We start from the raw sequence: 18,527 nt of genomic DNA, 5'->3' as shown, positions 1-18,527 counted from the left end.
TTTTCAGATTTGGGAACTTCAAGCAGAGACGTCTGAAGTGTCTGAATTAAGTGGTCTTGTTTCTAAAATATGCAGTGATCTCATCCTGCTCATGTGCATCATCATCTCTCTGAATCAAACCGCTCTCTTCTATCTGTTCGTGCACAAGTACAGACTTTATGAAAAAGTTGTCCCAGACTGCTGAGAAGCCAATGTATGCTCTCTGCCTCTCAAATGTGGATGCAGCTAGGAGAATGGCATTGCCCGTGCAGGCAAAAATAAAAAAAAAGTAATGGTAGAAGAAACCTTTTGTTTTTTGTATGTTTGGTTGTTTTTTTGGCAATAAATTCTTTTCAGGTCAGTATTAACTAAATGATGTTGTACAAATTAGGCTTTTAGGTGGCCCATGTACTGTGTGCAGATGGTTAGTACCTGGCTTCTAAAAATCAAGTGTTTTCTCTACTGCCAGCATTAGTTGGTGCAGTCTATTGAACCACATATTTGATTATTCAATCTGTTGATTTTCTTGCAAAGAAACAAACAATTTGAGTGTCTGGAGTTTCACCTTTCCTCTAATTAGAGACTTGGTCTTCAGATATAGGCAGCTTTACACAGCACATGCTGTGGGGGTTGGGGAATTACCTCTGTGCCTGGCCTATGAATAAACACTGTAATTATTTTTCAGTGTTGCTACAAACACTGGGGTTTGCTCTTCAAAGTTAAAGATTTTTTCTTGTCACATGTGAAACTGTTTTGCTTTTTTGGGATCCTGGCAGCCACTGGACCTGTGGCATATTTTGCTGGAAATACTTACAAAGCAAGACATACTTGTGGCTGGATTCAGTCCACTTTTCCCTTAGCGAAGGGCTTCATTCAGTAGAGGCGCTACAATAATACTTAATTGTTAATGCAAAGTACTGTAGACACAATGCGGTCTGAGTTCCACAGTGAAGCCTGCTGGCATTTAACATGCAGCGTACTTTGTAAAAGCAGATAGTGTGAAAAAGAAACAGGAATGTTATATTTCATGTTTCTGTGCTGCAACGGAAAAAAGGCGATTAGGTGATGATAGTTAGTGGTTTGTGTTATGGCTCATGTATGGGGGTTCACGTTGTGGTGATCTTCTAATCAATTCTATGCCAAAAATGGTTAGACAAAACACCAACTGACCAGCATCCTTAACGCTGTTGCAGCTAAGCATTTTGGAATGCTCACATGGTGTGTTTTGAAACTCTTTGTGTGCACTACATTTTTCCATTTGGTATGAGGCTTAGCAGTAATCAGCTCACTACTAATTAGAAATCATTCTGTGTCCTGCACCCCATTATTAGACAAAATTATCTCAGAGTTGAAGAATTTTTACATTCAGGAGGAAAAGTTTCTGCAATACCTTTTCATCAAGTATTTCCCTCACAGAAAATTTGAAAATAAGCATTTGCTGTTTTAAAGCAGTCATTATGGAGGTAGCAAAAAACATTGTTTTGCTACATTTGAATTACTTTCTACTTTCATTTCTCTTTATTGATCCCGGTGGTGAAAGTGAGAGGAATAAAAGACTTTTTTTTTTTTTTTAGTATAAATGTATAACAGTCCTGGAAAATGATGGAGCTCTTTATAATACCGAGAAATTTGCATTCATCTTTGTAGTAGATCTTAAAGTGCTTGTGGGAAGGAAGCCTAGAGTTAGCATCCCATGGTGCTCTTATGTTCCATGTGAATTGGCTACGGAAGTGCTTTCCTGTTACGGAGCTCAGGATCAGCCCTTAAGTACATCTCATCAAACTGGAATATAAAAGAAACTCACTGTTTGGGGGTCTGGGGAAGGCAGGAGCAGAGATACAGGTTTACCTTCTCGTTCTATTCTCCTGATTTTGGCAAAGTTTTCATAAACAGTTTTTGTTAGTAGTGTTTTAAAAAATGAGTCCTCTGAGAACCAAGTTTAAAACAGCTATGCATAAGAGTGCTTTCTATTTATGGGCTGACCTTTTTTTTTTCTTTGTTGTTGCAGGCATACACTGTGACAGTGTGTGTGCTGAGGGACAGTGGGGTCCAAATTGCTCGCTGTCCTGTTACTGCAAAAACGGGGCATCTTGTTCTCCAGATGATGGAATCTGTGAGTGTGCACCAGGATACCGAGGCACCACTTGTCAAAGAAGTAAGGACGAAATAATTGCTTTAAAACTTCTGCTTCTTCCTCCTGTAACTGGAATACATAAGATACATGTACGTTGTTAATTGTCTTGTCAAGTACTATGAAACAGTCCTCGATCAGACATTTTAATTGTCAAAATGTATGAACGCACAGAAATGTGTTATGTGAACTCGGTAAATGTTTCCAACTAGTAGTGATCTTCTCTTTGTCGTTTAACTTTACTTTTATTCACATTCTGTGCAGTGACATTGTTATGCACATGACTTTTTGAGAAACAAATAGAGTAGGGGACTCTGTTCTAAGGCTGACATTTCCAAATATGATTGACAAACGTAAATTTCACAATACACATTTTGGCAGGTAAATAAAACATCCATGAGTTTCAGAAGCTTAAAATCCTTAGCTTCCCACTGAATCTGGTAGGAATCGTTAGTTTAACTATTGCTTTTTTTTAACATTTATTTTGAAGCATCAGAGAATGGCTAATAGGATCAGGCCTCACAGTAGGTAAAGGATAACATAGGTATGTATGCTTGCATTTAAAAAATTTGTCCTTGTAAATTTTAAGTGTTGCAAGAGGAGAGATACAGATGAACTGAATTCATACCAGAAACAAGGAGGGAAAAATAAGATGATGTGCAGATATCTACCCAACCAAGAAAATATATCACCATTTTCCATCAGCCTAGCTTTCTTCAGTTTACATTGTTGAAGCTCTGAGGGAAAGGTGCTCAGGGCAGAGAAATGTGAGTCCTCTGCAAATGGAGGGTAGCACTGTTTTCACAGGTCTCCCAGAAACAGGGTCAAGAAGCAGGGGGAGTAAGGCCCAGTGGCTACGCTACTTGGTCCTCTAAAAGTGGCAGAAAAGGAAGAAGGAGACATGAAATGATAACCAAAAGGTAGACTGAGAACCAGAGGAAGACGGACAGTCCAGGAATGGGCAAGATTTCAAGCTGAAGAATGTGATTGCCTCTGGTACTACTAAATCCCACATCAATGGAGCATTAGTATTCCTTAAGCATTTCTAAGTAAGTGCAGTAATTATCCTCGCTATCTAATCTCTAAAGACTTGCAGTTAATCAGATAATCCAAAGGTAGAGTAAATGTAACACTACATGCACAAATGTTCCTTGTGTTTTGGAACTATGCCTAAAATCAGGACAAGTGACTTCCATGCCAGTGCGTCTCAGAGCCCCTCTCTGGTGCATGGTCTGGAGGCCGGATGACAAAGGCCATAGGAATAATTTGGATCCCAATCAGAAAGTGCCTTTTCAGTAAACAGGAAGACCTTTTGGCACTGTTTCACTTGGAAAAGTTAGTCTCTTAGAGAGATGTGGCCACCTAACTTGTATTAAGTGTATAACCAAAAGACTGAATCTTGAATGAAATTGAAATATCAAAAGATTTCAAGAGAGTTTTTGTCAGTGCTGATTGCTACTGTGCAACATGTATTTCTCTTGATGTATCTCATAATATTCTAATTTACAAGGAAGAAATGCTAAAAGGAATTAGAGCAACTAAGAAAGAGATTTTATGAAAAACTCAGGCTCCCCCACCCCCCACCCCCCCAAAGAAACGAGTACCTTTGGCATAAGAATTAAGTGGAGCACTTTGGATTTTTCATCTCTTCTGTAAAAGCTAGGTGATGTGTAGTTGTCTGCACAAGGTAATGAGTTACGGTGAGTATCTAGATGAAAGGATGACTTGAAAACATTTGTACATTTTTCTCAGTGAGGAGATGGCAATTTGTTTGCCAGGTTAGGAAACACAGAAGAAGTTAAGGTTTAAGGTGACTGTATTCATCTAGAGATAAAGCTAAACCTGTTTTTTAAGGTACTTTTCTTCCAATATACTTTAAAGGACATTCACATTGTAGAGGGCATATAATGTATAAGCATGTATGCGTAATATATGAAATATATATGGATATCAAACATAACATAAGTAAAATATGGCCTGAGAAGTTATATAATGTCAGATAAGTAGTTACTGACTAGAATACAGTAGGCTCCATAGGAAGATGAGCAAATCTTACACAGTTTTAAAGCATTGATCTGTATGAGTAACAATGACCATTGCAACCTTTGCATATTTAGAAAGCAAAGCTAATTAGAAGTTAGAAACAATTGCACTGAAGAGCATTTCATAACTGTGTATAAAGTGCAGGAATCAATGGCAATTTGTTCTTTCTGATTCCAGTTTGTTCCCCTGGGTTTTATGGACACCGCTGCAGCCAGACATGTCCACAGTGTGTACACAGCAGTGGCCCCTGCCACCATATTACTGGATTATGTGACTGCTTACCTGGATTTACTGGAGCCCTCTGTAATGAAGGTACAAGCTATAGTAAAGACTCTGTGGGATGCAGAGACCAAGCGCTGTTTTTCATTCCGTCTGTGGTTTCTGTTGTGGTATGTGCAGTTTGTAAATATAGAATCTTAAGCAGTTTAAAGCTCTTTGAACACTTGATCCATAAGTATGAAAAATACCTTTCTTCGAAACAGCACTTTATTCTTATATATATTATTTGTATAATCAGTATGTATAATGGGCTTACCAGAATTTGTAATGCATACTGCTATATTATACTAAGAAATACTTTTCTTGATCCAAATATAAATCTCTTATTCTTGAAATAAAGAAATCACAATTTTGTGCTGATTACTAAGGAATTCTAACGCTGGTAACTTGTTCTCAGTATGTCCCAGTGGCAGATTTGGCAAGAACTGCATTGGAATATGCACCTGCACCAATAATGGAACGTGTAATCCTATTGACAGATCCTGTCAGTGTTACCCTGGTTGGATTGGTAGTGACTGCTCTCAGCGTAAGTATCAGCTTTTTTTCTTATATATTTGAAACAATCAAGGTTCAGCTATATAATTCTCTCCTTGTTGGTAAAGAAATGCTGTATAAGTCAGAAATTAGGACTTCATGGAATTTAATGAAGAGATCCTAAAGTTTTCTGCATTTTGTTTGCACTATCATAAACACAATGAATTTTCTAATAAGTGGGCTGGAGCATACAACTGGGTAATCCATTTTCAGTCTTCCTCTGCCTAAAGAGGAGTTTTAGAGAATATGCACCAGACTTGTCTCAGAAGTGCACTGCCAAAGGACAAGAGACAATGCTCACAGGTTACATAAAGGGCGACTCTTACAGGATGCAAGAAAACAATTCCTTGCTGTGAGAGTGGTCAAGCATGTCATCTGTCCAGAGAAGCTCCAAAGTCTCCATTCTGGAATAAGTTGTGAAATTTTTATTGTTGGAGATCCTTGGAGTAGGATATTGGACCAGATGATTCCAAAGGTCTCTTCCAACCTGAAGCATTCTGTGATTCGTGAATCTTGCATTGTGTAGAAGCTACATGACCTATTATTTGCTTGTCTGTGCAATTATGTAGTCTCCTCAACAGTAGTGTTGTAAGCATCCCATGTTTTGTATCCTCAGGTCAGTTTTATGAATATTTGTGGCCATTTTGTTTTGTTCAGTTTTGTTTTTTAACAACCCTTGCATAGAGAGCTACAGGCAAGGCTCAGAACAAAGCCAAGACTTTCTCAAGTAGCAAGTCTGTACTGTGGTTGTGAGAACAAGCTCATTGTTCTTAAACTTGTTAACATCTTATTAGGAAATCTCTTTCACTATGACTTTTTGTAAGTACTTTTTTTTATTATTTCTTCCTTTCATAAAGGAGTTTCACAGATGCACATTCTTAGTGTTGTTCTACCTCACTTGATTTGTGTACAGTCTGCTAATCAGTGAAGACTTGGTTACTGACATAAAAAGAAGGGCTGGGCCCTGGTTTTCTTATATTTGATCAAGTTATTTTATTAAATAATTACTAAATAAGGCATTCTCCAGATGCCTTACTGGATCCATACAAATTACTATTGACAAGAAAGAACTAGATGAAGCAAAATTGTCAGAGGAAGCATAGCTAATTGTATAAGGTACCAAAATCCACACAATCTCCAATGCATGCATGTAAAAATTTCGGTCAATGTTACCCACTAAACCATGTCCCTAAACACCAAGTCCAACCTTTAATGTAGCATTTAAGAGTGTATGTAGCATCTAACAGTGGAAATTCAGGGAGTAATCTTAGTATTGTTCTTCAGGTGTAGGCTACAAGATATGTTTCAAACTTCCCTGTTCTCCTTCACATCTGGGGCTTAAAAGGCTTATCTCTTTAACTGTGCTCAAGTTGTCTTCAACTGTCTTTCTTCAGATGAACTTAAGGAAGCTTACATGGCTTTCTCCACAAGAAAGCTGGTGTTAGTGTCCTAGTTACTAAGAATGGAGTATGTATCACTGGTTTCATACATACAGTCTTTTTCAGCACTTTTTATCTTTAGTAAAATGAATCCATAGCTTAAAAAAATCTGGCTATCGGCTCTAAATGGAGCAGCCCAAAATATTTGTTTAAAAGAAAAAACAACAAACCCCAAACCAAACAGCCCTCTCATGTGCTTGTAAGCAGCTCTCCATTCATGAGTACCAAAGAACTTGTCATTTATGATTGATTACTTGCTCTGGGTCGTTTCAGCTTGCCCGCCTTCTCACTGGGGACCAAACTGCATCCACACGTGCAACTGCCATAATGGAGCTTACTGCAGTGCCTACGACGGCGAGTGCAAATGTACCCCAGGATGGACTGGCCTTTACTGTACACAGCGTAAGTGACTGTTATTGTCCATTCATAGTCTCAACATGTCTACAAATCAGTGACAGAATTTTCTTTTGGGACTTTCACATTTTGTTAATTTCTTCCCCTGCTGCTAAACCTTTCTGATCAGAAGATGCAAGGCATAACCTCCATGGTTGCAGGGGAAGGCCCTGTAAAATCACTGGAGGCTTGCTGGCCATTGCATTTGGGCTCCTTTTTAGCCTTCCTTCAGAGGAAGACAACTTCTGGCCACAGGCAGACATCCCAGTGGAGAAGTCTGTCATGTGCACATGCAGAATGAATGACTGCCATTCAGGTGCTACCGCTCTACATGTGCAGTTATGGCTGCAGACCATAGTGTGGTTGATGTTAGCTATGTACCAGGCAAGGTGGTGGTACCATGTAAATCTTTCCCTCTCTGAAACCTCCCCAAGAAGTATTGTAGCAGTGGAGACCCAACAACCAAGATAATAACGTAACACAATGCTGACAAGAGCCATGAGAATAGCATCTGGCTTAGCTGTGGCTGTGATCTACTGAGGCGTAGTCCCTGTTGGCATTGCAAAATGGTCAAACTGTACATCTCTCACCTGTAGCTGTTACATCCAGGGGGCAACTGCAACAGCAGCTGTAGCTCAGTAGCTGTAATTCACATTTCTACGTAGAAACGATTTTACTTGGAACATAGAAACATAAATTCACTAAGTTGTTATTCTATCATTTGTTTTGGATTTTAGGTAATTAGTACATTAATACTGATTTTTTCCTGAGACCTTCACTTTCCAAGTGAAAATGCAAAAAGTGCAGCAACTGTGTAGGCATGTGGCACACATTATGTGCTTGGCAACAGTTCATACAAAGTTTGAGAGAGAAACATTAGATACTGACAAGTTGTCTTCTTATCTTTATCATAAATTATCAATTAATGGCTTCAGTTTGGTTTATCTTCAATATAGGAATCCACACTTTCTGTAATCCAGGCACATCCATTATCTTCAAACTAAGGAAAAATAAGACTACTGACGGTTTTGCATTCCATGTTTAAATAACGTTTTCATAAAATCAGAACTCTCTTTTTCAACTGAACAATGTCATAGTGGCAGGAAGTAACACATACATTATATTGCCATATGGATGCAGCTCTGGAAAACACTCACTGTTTTGGTTCAGCTGTCAGCTATCACGGTTATTTTGCTTCCTGCTGGTGAATAACGATCTCTTTGCGGTGATATATCTTCTTCATACTGAAATGGTATCTTTGTGAGGAGCTGAGATTCAATATGTTATTATTTTTATTATTTTATGATTCAACATCAGCTGTGTATAAAATATGTCCAAAGGTTCATTCATCACTAATCAGAATCACTGCTCTGGCTCACAAAGTGCCCTGTTTCTCCTTAAAACATATTTCTTCTAGGAGCCCTTCTTACTGCCTTCTTCTGATCATCTGCTGTCCCCAAAATTTGCAATCTCATTTTTATGTACTTGTTGCCTAATGAATATTCTAAATCCCTTACAATGAGGTAGGTCTTAATCTGTTGTGTTTATAGAATGCCACATTGAAATGGCTTTTCAATAACATACTTAATCAGAATATTTGAATTTTATTGCTAGAGCACCTGTTTCACTGCTTTCCCCCCCCCCCTCCCTCCTTGTTTTGCAGGATGTCCCTTAGGGTTTTATGGGAAGGACTGTGCATTGATATGCCAATGTCAGAATGGAGCTGATTGCGACCACATCAGTGGGCAGTGTACCTGCCGCACAGGATTCATGGGGAAGCACTGTGAGCAGAGTGAGTAGGAACTCGAGCTGTCCATGCTTGATAACAAACACCAAACCCTGAGCCAAGCTCCTGTTATTTTGGCAACTGTTCTGATGCAACCTCCTGGCTTCAATGAGAATCTTGACTGTGCAAGAGCTTTAGGAGTCAGACCCAGGCTATTTTCAAACAGATAAATGCCCACAGAATTAATTATTAAGACTGATTATGATAGTGGTGGTTGTTTCTTTCACCTTGTAGCTACATTTCAGAGGCATTTGTACCACATTCTAGCTGCTTTGGACATAATGCTTAAAAAACAACAACTCTGACATTTAAAAGTAACAAATTCATCTGAGTAATTATTAGCGTAAAGCACAATCAAAATTATTAGTTAGAAAACTATAGATAAGTAGTACCACATCTTTACTAGTGGATAAAATTAAAATTTGCAATGTGTCTTTACAATTCAAATGGATTAAAAAAGCATAATGTCATTTTATTTTCCTACATGTGATTCCTTACCCGAGAAAATTAAGAATAGCACCACTGACATCAGTGGTGGTATAATGTTGTACAACATTAAAAGAATAATCAGGCTTATAAAGACAGAATGCTCGTGAAGACAGAACTCTATTAGTCCAGCATTAGCTAATATCGAGTGAGTGGTGTTCCCAATCTTCATGCATTAGTGCAATGTAAAGCAATCGATTCAACACAAGGTCCCACATACCCCTATTTTAACTTAATTACTATTTTGAAGATTTAAACTTGTGTTTGGCATCAGCACTGCGCATAAGGCTTTGGTTTTGATATGCGGGGGTTGTTTCTTATTATCTACAGCACGTCACACCAGGCAGTACTCTAACGGAAGGGAGGGGAGGTTACCATATACTGAACTTTACCCCTGTAGACACACTTTATTCCCTCAGCAGTGAGCCTAGCTCCAGCTGCAACAGGTGTTTTGTAGGTAAGGCTAATGGGCACCTGGGGTAGAACCACTGAAAATACAGAAAAGTGTTGTTTGTTTTTTTTTTCCTAAGAAAAATACAGTTACAATGAAATCTGAATATTTTGGAGGAATATGTTTATTTCAGTGAAATAATACATTGCAACATGTAATTATTAGTTACTTAAATTTTCTTATTCTACTCTGATGATATCAGGATGTTTCACTTAAAAAGGAGAATAATGTTTAGGAAAAGATGAAGATTTTAAGATCCTCTTCTGATATCATCATATCAAAATATTACTTCAAATACTTTGGCAAATCTAGCTGTGTTAGGATGTTTATAGATTTGACATTTTATACTGTAATTTGGTAATAATGATTCAACAATATTAAACTAAGTGTTCTGATATTTATGAATTGGAACTTCAGTTTTAAAAAATGGACTTTTCATTCCAGTTTAGATTTCAAAATGCCAAAATATATCATGGAATAGTATTTTTTGCACAGACATTGACTTCAGTGGTGCTAATATTGTTTTATGGAATGTAACCAAGAGAAGAAGGTGGTATATGAGCAGGAAATTACACTTGCGTCTGGATTTATCAAGATTGCAAAGAAGTTTCTTTGGCACCTATTGTGTTATATTATGTCATAAATTATTGTAAACTAGGAATAAATAACAGATGTGCTAGATTTTTTTTAAAAAAAGACAAATGTAGTTAGAAAATTGTGAGGTTCAGAAATTTGAGTCTCAGAAAGAGAAATACCACCCTTCCTCAAACCATAGGTACTACAACAATGTAAAAAGCCACAGAGTAGTAACACAGGTGTCAATATGAAAGAAGTAATTTTTATCAGTGTAGGATAATTTTCTATCATGCTGATTATGTGATGTAGGAGACGCTTTGATTGGTAATTATTTATTGTATACAAATCATTCTGGGAGAGACAAATGCATGTCAAACGGTTCCAATTAACTAATTTTTCATAATTTAATATTTTTCTACTCCATGTAGTTTCTCGGTGTACACATTATGGTATCAAAGTATGCCATAAGCAGTCTGGGACCAGTTTTATTTTTATTCAAGTAGATGGCACATATTAGACTCGTGATCCTAGTCTCTTGCCCTGTCACCACATTAGCACATCTGTCATAGACATGACACCCGCAGGATGTCTGGCACCACTCATGATTACAGGGTTCTTCACGCACTTGGATCTGCGTGATCTGTGAGACCAGGCATGCCTGGGCAGAACTGTCTTCACTGTCTTCTGCCTTTCTAATCTATTTTTTTTCCACTTTTTTTTTTTTTTCTGTTTTCACTTTCTTAGTGGCAGCAAGATAACAGGTAAAAGAAAGTCACTTTTGAACGCAGTTTCTTTCTCTGTCTGCGTGTGCAAACACACGTAGAGCGTTCCCCTTCAGAAAATCTTCTCAGGTCTACCACTAATAAGATATCGCCATCTGCTGGCCATGTGCAAAAACATACGTGGTTAGGCAGCAAATGGCAGCAGGTGTAGTGCTGTGGGTCTGTAATACATACAGATCTGTATACATTTCAGAAGTGATAACTATGTCTGCTTTTCATTTACACGTATTTTGTTTATTTTTGTGCAGAATGCCCTCAAGGTACCTATGGGTACGGATGCCGGCAGATATGTGACTGTCTGAACAACTCGACCTGTGACCACATCACAGGGACGTGTTACTGCAGCCCAGGCTGGAAGGGGGCCAGGTGTGATCAAGGTAAGGCCTACCTAGATGCTGAAAATTACTGTAATTATTTTCTCTAAAACTTAGTCAACCTATTTGAGGTCATCTATGTATCAGCCATAAAATTAATTTTGTGTGTGTTTAATATGTGCTTAAATTGTCTTTTACTAAATTGTATACATTTTGTAGATTTGTAAGTGTTAGATGCCTCAGTGGTAGTTTATTGGACCAAAGCACTTAGGTGCTGATTGCATGAAATGCTTTACAGTGCTGTACTGTGCAAAGCTGCTGGTAAGAGCATGCAAGTTATCTGCTCTGCACTTTTGCCTAGAGAATTTCTTTTCTTTTTTTCTTACCTTTTCACTTCTTTCTGTGAAGAAGAATGATTTTCGTCAAGGCTAGGGTTGTTTTTGTGCTGGTTTCTGACATAGTTCTATTTTGGCATTGTGAAGTACAGTTCAAATTAACAGAAAGAAAGATTGAGAAGTGAAATATTGTCTTCTGCTCCTGAAACGTAAGCCTCATAATTTATGTAGTATATTTTCATTTCTTTTTGTATTTCAGCTGGTGTAATCATAGTGGGAAACTTGAACAGTTTAAGCCGTACCAGTACTGCCATCCCTGCTGATTCTTACCAGATAGGGGCTATAGCAGGCATTGTCATTCTCATCCTGGTTGTGCTTTTCCTGCTAGTGCTGTTCATCATTTACAGACAAAAACAGAAAGGGAAAGAAACAAATATGCCCTCAGTGACCTATACACCTGCTATGAGAGTCATCAATGCAGATTACACCATTTCAGGTAAGTGAGATTTAGAACAGATTGTTTCCTCTGTCTCTTGACTTTATGTTTTCAGTTGAGCACTGACGGGGTTCATATAACAGGGTTGAATGTGTGTGTTTCACCTTTCTACATTAGTGAAGGCTGCTCTGAGCAGGAGCCTATTTGTTTCCAGAGACTGCATCTACAAGTCTGCTTTGCAAGCCTCCCTCAAAAGAGAAAGGGGAGGGTTCTTCCGTCTTTGGGAAAGAGGAGTCAGACTCACTGCTCCCAATGGTGCTTTATAGCAGAGCAGCCCCTGGGACCACACCACTTGCTAGTAAACCAGCACACCAGAGCAGTGGTAGGCTTGTGTCACCTTCCAGCTGCCAGAGACGGTTCATCAGGGTTCAGAAGGATGCTGGTTCAGCATCTGTAGCTGTTTAGTTTGTTCTGTATCGTAGTCATTTCATCTGTGCATTTAGTACAATAAAGCTGGTATATGCTGGTAAAATATGCTAATTGCCGAACAAAGGTTCAAGTGATCATATATCTTGCTCTACTCAGGAACATTTTACACCCCTAAATATTTTTCTGTATTAACCGGTGGACGTATAGACTTCAGTATTCCTCTGTGCCTAGTTTTAAACGGACTTGGAAAGTGTGGCAAAATGTAGTTTCTGCTGAGACTTTAAATTCAATGCCAACAGCTTGTATACAGAAAGACTGCTATAGATTGAGAAAAATCAGAATTTCACACTACCTGCAGCAAGGCTGTGTAGAGGGGCAGAGTGGTCCAAGTTTGAAACAGATGAGGGGAAAGAGCAATGTTCCTGAAACAGGACAGGAGTTTTCGATCCATGGATGTGAGTTGGGATGCAGGTGTACATGAAAATTCAGGTGATCCTGTCTTTTGCACACAGCTATTAAGGAAGCTGGCAGCTAAAGAAGCCAGCAGAAGCAGTTGTCAGAGCAGAGAAAGATGTACCAGCGAAGACAGTGGTGCTGTTTAAGCACCAAAAAAATGTTGCTGTGAACTCTATGGTGAAAGTGTCTATGACTTGGACAATGCCATGGTTACAGATGCAAAATAAAACAAGGGATCAGAGCAGAAAGGCAAGGCATTAAGTAACACTTGAGAATGCTCTTTGCTAAAAGTGGGGATGCAACTAGTCAGTTACTGCTCTGTATCTCTTATTCATTTACATGTATGCAAGATTTCTAGATTTTTATTCAAGAAACTCCAGACTAGATTCTGAAATCAACGTAGCACTATGGAAAACATAGCTTAGCAAAGAAATCGCATGTTATTTTAAGTTGATCATTTTCTTTTCTTTTCCTTTTCAGAAACCATCCCTCATAGTAATGGTGGAAATGCTAACAGTCACTATTTCTCTAACCCTAGTTATCACACTCTAACACAGTGCACTACCCCACCTCATGTCAACAACATGGACAGACTGACCCTGGCAAAGGTAAAGCAGAAAAATCTAGATTCTTCTGTGTAGATTAGCTGCCAATTTATTTTACTGTGTTCCCTCTCATTGGATTTATTTTGCTTTCCCTGATTATCTCCTAGTGGAATGCAGCAATCCCCTACTAGTTTCAGTTTCTGTTATCTGTCTTTCTTTGAAATAGGCAAAAAACAATCAGCTGTTTGTGAACCTTAAAAATGTGGAACCCAGAAAACGAGGCACCATCATGGACTACACTGGAACACTGCCTGCTGACTGGAAACATGGGGGTTACCTCAATGAGCTCGGTGAGAAAAAATCAATGTTATTTTTATTGTAGCTGAGATGGAGTAGAAAACAGATTTTTTTTTTTTTTTTTCCGTGTAGAATGTGTTCTCCAGTCAGGGTATCAGAATGGTTCTTCTGCGACACTAGTAAGCCTTGTTCGTAATGTCAGGTTTGTCAGATTCTGTGAGGCTCAGGGTTATAGGTTTGTCCTTCCTTTAAGGCAGTACCCTGACAGATGAAAAAGTGACTCCTTATGAGGGACTGTCAATCAATCTGATGCCCCATGGAGATGTGATATGCAAAATATCTCATTTTTATAAAAAGTTTTTCATATTAATTAATGTCATAATGCAATGAATGTTTTACAGTAGTGTTTTTGTTTGGCAAAATTACAATTTCTTACAAAATAAATGAGAGGTTGCATATATCTTTTTTTTTTTTTTTTTAATCCCCACTATCTTGAATCTGTTTAAAAATAGTTTCTCATCATCTGACCTGCTTCAGCTGTAAATTCTAGGAGCATCTCCCAAGTTAAGTCTCTCATTTGCCAAAACAAAGGACATCTTAGGAAGAAAAATTCACAAGTGTTAAGTTACTGTATCCTGCTTTATGCTGTCTTTTGCTGTCTTGTCATCATTTCCCAATTTCTTGCATTCCAAAAAGGCTGGATTATATTGACTATTATCACTGACAAGTGAAAATTTTGTAGGGGTCTTTCAGTGCCAGTACAATTTTGAGTATCATTTTCTTACCTTCATTTCTGGTCTTTAACAGTAGCAGATTCTGGGAATGAGAACAATAGTATAGAGCCCTTATTTATCATGCTCATCCATGATCTTTTGCTGACCACAACTGAGGCTCAGATCTGGTCTGTAGAAAAGGGTTTCAGTCATAACGGTGGTCAACTTCACATTTTCTTAGTCAAGAGTGTTTGTAGTAGCACATTAAGCTGTGGTTAGTCCACTGCAGTGTATCTTGAGTAACAGGGAGATTCGAGAGGACTGGGTGAGTGCTGATATTATGTTTGTTTTCTAGATAAACAGATGGGATGACTTGGGTAACTGTAGGCTGGTGACCTGTGCATTAGTCTTAGCAAAAACAATAGAACAGCTAATGTGAGATCTAATCAGTGACTTATGGGGTAGGAATAGAATTCATTGTTTTAGGACTTCTCAAATAGCATAATTTCGTTCTTGGAAACAATGACTTTTGTCTGTAGAGATGCTGTATAGATAAAATGGTTTTAGGCTTTTGTAACCCTTCTAGCATACAGTCTGATGAAAAAATTAGTACTGCATAGTATCAATCAAAGCTTTTTGAATAAATTAACAACCAGGCAAGTACCAGGTCTCTGAAAACAGTTGTCAGTCATTGCTGATGTTTAGATTGAGATTTATATTGAGATAAATTTGCTCCTAACAGCTAATTGTAAAGCTGTAGACCTAGGCACTAGTAGTTCAGGCCATTCCCTCAGGTCAAAGAGCTGTAACAGAATGACCTTGGACAACACAGTGGGAGTGATTAACTGTGAAAGCAAAATACCAAGAACTGGAGTGAACTTCCATACTCTGAGGTTTTCAGGTCAAGATGGGATGCCTTTCTGGTAGATACAGTTTACCCAGACAGAAAATATACGTTAATCAAACAGCAGTTATTAGGCTCATTCAAGAGTAACTGGGCAAAATGTAATGGCCTGTGACATGTGTGAGGTCAACCAGATAATTTAATAGTCCTTTATAACCTTACCCACCTTTCTTGTTCAGAGAGGTACTGAAAGTTGCAAATACTAACAATGCTTTTGCAACCCTATACTGGGCAGTCTCACGGGGCTTATGAGAGAATACTTCCACTAAGGTAGAAATCAATCCCAAAGCTAATTTGAAAGATATAGAAGCTGTTATGTAATTGGTTTTCTTTGATTTTAAAACTGCTCTGTTTTTGATATCATTTTTCTCAGGTGCTTTTGGACTTGATAGGGGATATTTGGGAAAATCCCTGAAAGGTGAGTTTTTTTCTGGTGCGTTTAGATGAAATGACATCAATAATCAGTTTACTCTTATAAATTATATCTGGCTTCTGTGCAAAGAGAATATAAAATAATTTTGGACTAAATTACTGTGTCATTGAATCAATGCCCTAAATGCATGAATTTTTATTTGTGGATTTATTTTTCTTTCTTTTGTGAGGGTAGGTTTCTTAAAACAAAACAAACCACACACACGCACAAAAACAAACAAAAAACCTCAAGGCTTTCTAAGTCCCTTATGTGTCCCATACAACAAATGTTTCTGTAATGCACGAGGCACAAAATGGCTCTATTCTAGCCATTCTAGAGGAACTTCAGCTTAGTGAGCTAGGTAAGGATGCATGCTGCCTCAGATGAAAGGCTTTAAAAGAGAACCAATTCCTCTTGCAAATGGCATGGACAGTGTAGGACTGCATAATCACAAGCAAGCCTGCAATGCTTCAACATGCTCACTGCAGGACTTTGGAATGTTTATCAAAGTATGAATGCATAGAGAAGAATGAAAACCTTAGGAAATTCGGGGTAATGATGGTATTTTGATATTCTGAATTATCCAGTTTACTCATAAGACTTTATACTGCACCATACTTGTGTATGCAACTGTTTTTGTTTTATGACTGAGGTATAGCAAGGGTGATTAGAATGTCTGGATATCCAAACAATAAAAAAAGTGCAGCTAAATAAGTTAAATATGTTGACAAGAACAGCTGGTTTGTCACCTTATTTATAATACTGGACAATTTAAGCTGGAGAAGTGATTTGCTATATATTGCTACTTGAGATTCCCTGGTTTTGCAGAACTAGAGGAATCTTAATGTAACATATCTTAAAGGAGACACAAGTTTATGAGCACATATCCACTGGCAGGTTTACCGAAGTCATTCTCAAGCTGGATCTTCACTCAGGAACCAGTTGAGAAAGTCTCAGCTCTAAAGTTTAAATAATACAGCATACCACAAAGCAACACAGAGAACAAAGTAACACAGACACTACAGAGACTCTTCTCAGCCTGAGAAGATGCCTCTTCTCTTAAACTATGGCAAGCTGTCCTTCACCTAAATCCTGAAATGATAAGACACTTGGTGTTTCTTTTTCAGCTTTCCTATACATACTTCAGAGAAACTTCCGAGAAACTGGTTACTCTTTTGTTGTGGCTTCATGCTCAAGTTTTGCACCAAATAGGCCATCTCTATAAGCCACCTTGCCATCTGCCTAGCCATTGCTATCAGAAACAGTCTGTTAGATCACTTACTTTAATCGTGTCCTTAGTTCAGCACTTGCAAAGGCAAAAATATTCTGAAGACTGTATAAAAAATTGATTCTACACATTGCCTGTATTTAATGCTAGCTTCTATCTTAATCAAAAGTGAAGTTGCTCAGATGTTTTGCTGATGGCAAGATCAATCTCATAAAAGAACAGACCAGTAGAGGTGCTTTCATTAACTGCTGTATAACAATTGTGAAGTGTTATGATTAGTTTCAATTTAAATACTGAGTGACTTTTAAAACTCAAGATGAAAGAATGTCTGTATAATTTCAGAGTTGTGTAAAAGTGGAAATGCATTTTGCTCTGTTTAGTATCAATGTCCAAATTATGTAGTGTACTTGAGAGAGTAGTTTGTTTTTCTTTTTTCAGATCTAGTGAAGAACTCGGAATACAATTTAAGCAATTGCTCATTGAGTAGCTCTGAAAACCCATATGCTACTATAAAAGACCCACCAGCTCTTGTACCAAAGAGTTCAGAATGTGGATATGTTGAAATGAAGTCACCAGCACGCAGGGACTCCCCGTATGCTGAGATTGCCAGCTCTGCTTCAGCCAATAAGAATGTTTATGAAGTTGGTAAGTAGAAATTCTGCGTCGAGATTTTGAAGGTTAATAAGAGGAAGCACAAAACTCTTTTCCTTTGAATCAATTTAATGAAAACACATGAAAAAATACTCACTGAAAAAAATTGTGATGCTTTCAAATCTATTTTCTGCTCAAAAGCTGTAAAAACAAACTCATTCTTTTGAGATGAGTGGTGTAATTCACAAGAGCACCATTTAAAAATACCTTCAGGTCTGTGCTCAATAACCCACAGCTACCTCTGGATTTCCTTAGTTTGAAAGACTTTCTGTAAACAACAGCAGAAGGTATGCTCAGCATTTAACTGCGATATAATTCATATCTGTTAAGTACTGAACACAGGTGGAACAAGTGTATGGGAGGGATAGAAAAGGTCTGTTTCCTCTCCTTAAGCAGAAAAATGCATTTTCACCCACAGAAGTGGGTTTTTACTGAAAGGGTTCCTATATGGTTGCTGCATTACTGTAGTTACAGAAAACATTGGGGTCTTGTAGCATATTATTTCCCTAATGGTCTCAGGACCAGAATAATGTGTCACACATTACAGGACACCATTTTCCATTACTGTCCCCAGTTAGCTATTCTTCTGAAATCCATCACTATCTGTGTTGTATTTTTAAGGATTTTTATAAGATCTTGATTTAAATCCCCCATTTTTTATTATTATTTTTTTTTTGTCCACACACAGAGAACAGATGCTGATCCACTTGGTCCTGTCATTAAATATACTCATGGTAGGTCCTTGATGCAAGCTTAGAGGCATTATTTAGTGTAAAGCTGGAACGCCTTAGCATCAACTTACCAACACACCTTCATTTCAGGACTCAGCATGACAAGGAATCTTTGTCTTGGAGCAGATAGGACAGAATATTTTGTAATGCAAACTGCAATGAAATACAGCGTCATCTCTTTGCCATTTCTTGTGATG

The 18,527-nt window shown here is 38.0% G+C and overlaps 1 protein-coding gene across 2 annotated transcripts in view; it reads left to right on the top strand.

The window, feature by feature from the left end:
* MEGF10 (multiple EGF like domains 10) overlaps nucleotides 1–18,527 on the top strand; it is a 105,714-nt gene that overhangs the window by 82,883 nt on the left and 4,304 nt on the right. For both annotated transcript variants that reach the window (XM_035569395.2, XM_035569396.2), the window contains 11 exons: nucleotides 1,988–2,134; nucleotides 4,331–4,465; nucleotides 4,830–4,958; nucleotides 6,679–6,807; nucleotides 8,462–8,590; nucleotides 11,128–11,256; nucleotides 11,788–12,024; nucleotides 13,330–13,457; nucleotides 13,621–13,744; nucleotides 15,682–15,726; nucleotides 17,387–17,593. In XM_035569395.2, the coding sequence (XP_035425288.1) occupies nucleotides 1,988–2,134; nucleotides 4,331–4,465; nucleotides 4,830–4,958; nucleotides 6,679–6,807; nucleotides 8,462–8,590; nucleotides 11,128–11,256; nucleotides 11,788–12,024; nucleotides 13,330–13,457; nucleotides 13,621–13,744; nucleotides 15,682–15,726; nucleotides 17,387–17,593 (1,539 nt within the window). The remainder of the gene's footprint in view (nucleotides 1–1,987; nucleotides 2,135–4,330; nucleotides 4,466–4,829; nucleotides 4,959–6,678; nucleotides 6,808–8,461; nucleotides 8,591–11,127; nucleotides 11,257–11,787; nucleotides 12,025–13,329; nucleotides 13,458–13,620; nucleotides 13,745–15,681; nucleotides 15,727–17,386; nucleotides 17,594–18,527) is intronic.

The sequence above is a fragment of the Cygnus atratus genome, chromosome Z, assembly GCF_013377495.2.
Source record: "Cygnus atratus isolate AKBS03 ecotype Queensland, Australia chromosome Z, CAtr_DNAZoo_HiC_assembly, whole genome shotgun sequence".
Classification (NCBI taxonomy): domain Eukaryota; kingdom Metazoa; phylum Chordata; class Aves; order Anseriformes; family Anatidae; genus Cygnus; species Cygnus atratus.
Note: the sequence above shows the minus strand (reverse complement) of the source record. Positions and strands in the feature narration are given on the sequence as shown.